Raw genomic sequence first — 6,000 nt, forward strand, 5'->3', positions numbered from 1 at the left:
TACCTACCTGTCTGTTAACCCAGTGGTACTATGATACAGGTGTACCTGTCTGTTAACCCAGTGGTACTATGATACAGGTGTACCTGTCTGTTAACCCAGTGGTACTGTGATACAGGTGTACCTGTCTGTTAACCCAGTGGTACTATGATACAGGTGTACCTGTCTGTTAACCTAGGTGTACCTGTCTGTTAACCCAGTGGTACTATGATTCAGGTGTACATGTCTGTTAACCCAGTGGTACTATGATACAGGTGTACCTGTCTGTTAACCCAGGTGTACCTGTCTGTTAACCCAGTGGTACTATGATACAGGTGTACCTGTCTGTTAACCCAGGTGTACCTGTCTGTTAACCCAGTGGTACTATGATACAGGTGTACCTGTCTGTTAACCCAGTGGTACTGTGATACAGGTGTACCTGTCTGTTAACCCAGTGGTACTGTGATACAGGTGTACCTGTCTGTTAACCCTCTATCTGTTAACCCAGTGGTACTATAATACAGGTGTACCTGTCTGTTAACCCAGTGGTACTGTGATACAGGTGTACCTGTCTGTTAACCCAGTGGTACTATGATACAGGTGTACCTGTCTGTTAACCCAGTGGTACTATGATACTGGTGTACCTGTCTGTTAACCCAGTGGTACTATGATACAGGTGTACCTGTCTGTTAACCCAGTGGTACTATGATACAGGTGTACCTGTCTGTTAACCCAGTGGTACTATGATACAGGTGTACCTGTCTGTTAACCCAGGTGTACCTGTCTGTTAACCCAGTGGTACTATGATACAGGTGTACCTGTCTGTTAACCCAGTGGTACTGTGATACAGGTGTACCTGTCTGTTAACCCAGTGGTACTATGATACAGGTGTACCTGTCTGTTAACCCAGGTGTACCTGTCTGTTAACCCAGTGGTACTATGATACAGGTGTACCTGTCTGTTAACCCAGTGGTACTATAATACAGGTGTACCTGTCTGTTAACCCAGTGGTACTATGATACAGGTGTACCTGTCTGTTAACCCAGTGGTACTATAATACAGGTGTACCTGTCTGTTAACCCAGTGGTACTATGATACAGGTGTACCTGTCTGTTAACCCAGTGGTACTATGATACAGGTGTACCTGTCTCTACTGCGCATGTATCTGTCCCCTCCTGACGGCCACTGTCTTGGGCCAATCAAAATGGAGCTGTTGGAGCCACAGGCCAATCTAATGGCAGCTCTACATGTCCTGGAGCTGCACCACAGCAAGCTGAATACAACTAAGGTAGGTTGCACCACACCACAGCAAGCTGAATACAACTAAGGTAGGTTGCACCACACCACAGCAAGCTGAATACAACTAAGGTAGGTTGCACCACACCACAGCAAGCTGAATACAACTAAGGTAGGTTGCACCACACCACAGCAAGATGAATACAACTAAGGTAGGTTGCACAACACCACAGCAAGATGAATACAACTAAGGTAGGTTGCACCACAGCAAGCTGAATACAACTAAGGTAGGTTGCACCACACCACACCACACCACAGCAAGCTGAAAACAACTAAGGTAGGTTGCACCACAGCAAGATGAATACAACTAAGGTAGGTTGACTCAAACGATGTCAATTAGCCAATCAGAAGCTTCTAAAGCCATGACATCAGTTTCTGTAATTTCCCAAGCTGTTTAAAGGCACAGTTAACTTAGTGTATGTAAACTTCTGACCCACTGGTATTGTGATACAGTGAATTAGAAGTGAAATAATCTGTCTGTAAACAATTGTTGGAAAAATGACTTGTGTCATGAACAAAGTAGATGTCAGTCCTAACTGACTTGCCAAAACTAGTTTGTTAACAAGAAATTTGTGGAGTGGTTGAAAAAATGAGTTTTAATGACTCCAACTGTATCTATATATATATATATATTATCTCTCCACCAGGCCATCGACCTGCTGCCAGCCAACACCCAGATCAGACAGATCCGTGTGTTCCTGGAGAGTGTTCTGGAGGAGAAGGCCCAGAGGAAACGCTTTGACCAGGTCCTCAAGAGTCTGCTGCAGGCCGAGTTCCTACGGGTGAGCTGGGGGGGGGGGTGAGAGAGCTGGGGGGGGTGTGTGTGTGTGAGAGAGAGCTGGGGGGAGGGTGAGGCTCAGAGGAAACGCTTTGACCAGGTGCTCAAGAGTCTGCTGCAGGCCGAGTTCCTACGGGTGAGCTGGGGGGGGTGAGGCTCAGAGGAAACGCTTTGACCAGGTCCTCAAGAGTCTGCGTTCCTACGGGTGAGCTGGGGGCGGGGGTGTGTGTGTGAGAGAGAGGGGGGGGGGGGGTGAGGCTCAGAGGAAACGCTTTGACCAGGTGCTCAAGAGTCTGCTGCAGGCCGGGTTCCTACGGGTGAGAAAGACGGAGAGACGCTCTGTGTGTTTGGTGTCGTGTCCTATGTAACTGTCCTCTACCAGAACCTCTTTCAAAACTTCAGAAGGAAGGGAGGAAGCTCTGAGTTTGAAGGTAGGCCTTGAAATACATCCACAGGTGCACCTCCAATTGACTCAAATGATGTCAATTAACCAATCAGAAGCTTCTAAAGCCATGACATCAGCTTCCTCCCTTCTGATGTTTGAGGAGAAGATTAAGGGAAAGAGCACGCGAGCGACAAGTCTGTTTTTGGTCTGATGTGTGTGTTTAGGTCCAGGAGGAACGTATCTTTCACCAACAGGTGAAGTGTATCATCACAGAGGAAAAGACCTGCAGGGTCTGTAAGAAGAAGATAGGAAACAGGTAAACGTTTTTTTATTTTCCCTGGTAAATTGACTGAACACATTCTCATTTACAGCAACGACCTGGGGAATAGTTACAGGGGAGAGGTGGGGGGGATGAATGAGTCAATTGTAAACTTGGGATGATTAGGTGGCCATGATGGTTTGAGGGCCAGATTGGGAATTTAGCCAGGACACCAGGGTTAACACCCCTGTTCTTACGATAAGTGCCATGGGATCTTTAGTGACCTCAGAGAGTCAGGACACCTGTTTCACGTCCCACCCGAAAGACGGCACCCTACACAGGGCAGTGTCCCCAATCACTGCCCTGGGGCATTGGGATATTTATTTTAGACCAGAGGAAAGAGTGCCTCCTACTGGCCCTCCAACACCACTTCCAAGCAGCATCTGGTCTCCCATCCAGGGACTGACCTGGACCAACCCTGCTTAGCTTCAGAAGCAAGCCAGCAGTGGTATGCAGGGTGGTTTTTGCTGACCAGGACCAACCCTGCTTAGCTTCAGAAGCAAGCCAGCGGTGATATGCAGGGTGTTATGCTGCTGGCTATTCTAATATCAATGCTTTATAAACACGTCATACATCCTTTATTATGTGATAAGACCTGTTGTAGACCTGTATTAAAGGCTGTCTATGTACTAAAACACTCTGTCCTGTCCAGTGCCTTCGCCAGGTATCCCAACGGTGTTGTAGTTCATTACTTCTGCTGTAAGGACCGAGGGGTGTGTCCTACGGAGCAGTGACACCGCGACCCCCCCCACCTGGACGCAAAGCACTCTGGGATACTAACAGACCAGACCGCCGTGTACTGAAATTACAGAATAGTTCCCTCCTGTGGACTACATGTTCGTAGCAGCACCCTGGAAGGCTGGTTTGAAACGCCGTCACAGCAGCTGGGATATTCGGGAGGAGAGGAGGACTCCATATCTGGAACTCTGGCTGCTTCTCTCTGGAACTCTGGCTGCTTCTCTCTGGAACTCTGGCTGCTTCTCTCTGGAACTCTGGCTGCTTCTCTCTGGAACTCTGGCTGCTTCTCTCTGGAACTCTGGCTGCTTCTCTCTGGAACTCTGGCTGCTTCTCTCTGGAACTCTGGCTGCTTCTCTCTGGGACTCTGGCTGCTTCTCTCTGGGACTCTGGCTGCTTCTCTCTGGGACTCTGGCTGCTTCTCTCTGGCTGCTTCTCTCTGGCTGCTTCTCTCTGGCTGCTTCTCTCTGGCTGCTTCTCTCTGGAACTGCTACCAGCTACCCATTCTGCCCCACAACCCCAGCTACCTGCTAAACTACAGTACCTGTAGCTATTCTACCAACTACTCTGCTACAGTGACTACTCTGCCCCCTCCCTCTCTCATCCTCAGACTCTACTCAGTACGCTATATAGACTAACTCTTCTTCTCTGATGCCTTGTGACTCTTAAGAATGTCCTTAAAAGCAGCCATTTTCTTTTCAGTTAGCCTGTGTTTCTAAGGGAATGGTTGTCAGTTAGCGTGTGTTTCTGAGGGAATGGTTTTCAGTTAGCGTGTGTTTCTGAGGGAATGGTTTTCAGTTAGCGTGTGTTTCTGAGGGAATGGTTTTCAGTTAGCGTGTGTTTCTGAGGGAATGGTTGTCAGTTAGCGTGTGTTTCTGAGGGAATGGTTGTCAGTTAGCGTGTGTTTCTGAGGGAATGGTTTTCAGTTAGCGTGTGTTTCTGAGGGAATGGTTTTCAGTTAGCGTGTGTTTCTGAGGGAATGGTTTTCAGTTAGCGTGTGTTTCTGAGAGAATGGTTTTCAGTTAGCGTGTGTTTCTGAGGGAATGGTTGTCAGTTAGCGTGTGTTTCTGAGGGAATGGTTGTCAGTTAGCGTGTGTTTCTGAGGGAATGGTTTTCAGTTGGCGTGTGTTTTCTGAGGGAATGGTTTTCAGTTGGCGTGTGTTTCTGAGGGAATGGTTGTCAGTTAGCGTGTGTTTCTGAGGGAATGGTTGTCAGTTAGCGTGTGTTTCTGAGGGAATGGTTGTCAGTTAGCGTGTGTTTCTGAGGGAATGGTTTTCAGTTAGCGTGTGTTTCTGAGGGAATGGTTGTCAGTTAGCGTGTGTTTCTGAGGGAATGGGTGAAAAAAACAGACTTCAGACTCCATTTCTCGCATGGTCCATTTGCACAAACACATTTTTCAGATATGCTGCAGCGGATAACCTCTTCTGAAAACTCTTTTTTTTTTAGATCAACCTGTATTTGGATGTAGATCCACAGTTTCAAAATGTGTCTTTAGTGATTGATACAATATATTCATTCATTTTTGGGAAAAACCTGAAAGAAAAATGATGTCAGCAGCTCAGCCCATGTTTCCTTATTCCAGAAGTGATCGGTGAAATGAAATGGTTCTGTCTTTATCATGAGTGTACGTCAGATTGGAAGGAAAGTTAAGATATGGGGATGAATCCCAAAATGGCACCCTATTCCATTTTATAGTGCACTACTATACAACCAGGGTTCTGATGAAAAGTAGTGTACTACATAGGGAATAGGGTGCCATTTTTGGGATGCATATGCATTATATATGTCGCAGTTGTATGCTCGCAACATTGTAAATAAATACGTGCAGCATCAACCAACCGTTCATCTGGTTATTGAAGGAGATGTAGCTAGCTATACTCAACCAACCGTTCATCTGTTTATTGAAGGAGATGTAGCTAGCTATACTCAACCAACTGTTCATCTGGTTATTGAAGGAGATGTAGCTAGCTATACTCAACCAACCGTTCATCTGGTTATTGAAGGAGATGTAGCTAGCCATACTCAACCAACCGTTCATCTGGTTATTGAAGGAGATGTAGCTAGCTATACTCAACCAACCTTTCATCTGGTTATTGAAGGAGATGGAGCTAGCGACACTCAACCAACCGTTCATCTGTTTGTTTTTGAGGAGTACATTTGTACGGAATGGGGTGAGTTTACGTTAGCTAGTTACACGCAAACAACCGGAATTGGGGTGAGTTTACGTTAGCTAGCTACACTCAACCAACCGGAATTGGGGTGAGTTTACGTTAGCTAGCTACACTCAACCAACCGGAATTGGGGTGAGTTTACTTTAGCTAGCTACAGTCAACCAACCGGAATGGGGTGAGTTTACGTTAGCTAGCTACACTCAACCAACTGGAATGGGGTGAGTTTACGTTAGCTAGCTACAGTCAACCAACCGGAATGGGGTGAGTTTACGTTAGCTAGCTACACTCAACCAACCGGAATGGGGTGAGTTTACGTTAGCTAGCTACAGTCAACCAACCG

General features: G+C 46.8%; 1 protein-coding gene across 1 annotated transcript in view; it reads left to right on the forward strand.

The window, feature by feature from the left end:
- The window catches only part of LOC135526864 (vam6/Vps39-like protein), a gene marked incomplete at its 5' end in the record, with an annotated part of 40,440 nt that overhangs the window by 33,903 nt on the left and 537 nt on the right, over positions 1–6,000 (forward strand). The window contains 4 exons of the mRNA XM_064955533.1: positions 1,115–1,264; positions 1,920–2,054; positions 2,660–2,751; positions 3,407–6,000. The exon at positions 3,407–6,000 is cut by the window's right edge and continues 537 nt beyond it. Of these exons, the coding sequence (XP_064811605.1) occupies positions 1,115–1,264; positions 1,920–2,054; positions 2,660–2,751; positions 3,407–3,488 (459 nt within the window). The remainder of the gene's footprint in view (positions 1–1,114; positions 1,265–1,919; positions 2,055–2,659; positions 2,752–3,406) is intronic.

This window comes from Oncorhynchus masou, chromosome 32 (genome assembly GCF_036934945.1).
Source record: "Oncorhynchus masou masou isolate Uvic2021 chromosome 32, UVic_Omas_1.1, whole genome shotgun sequence".
In the NCBI taxonomy this organism is placed as follows: domain Eukaryota; kingdom Metazoa; phylum Chordata; class Actinopteri; order Salmoniformes; family Salmonidae; genus Oncorhynchus; species Oncorhynchus masou.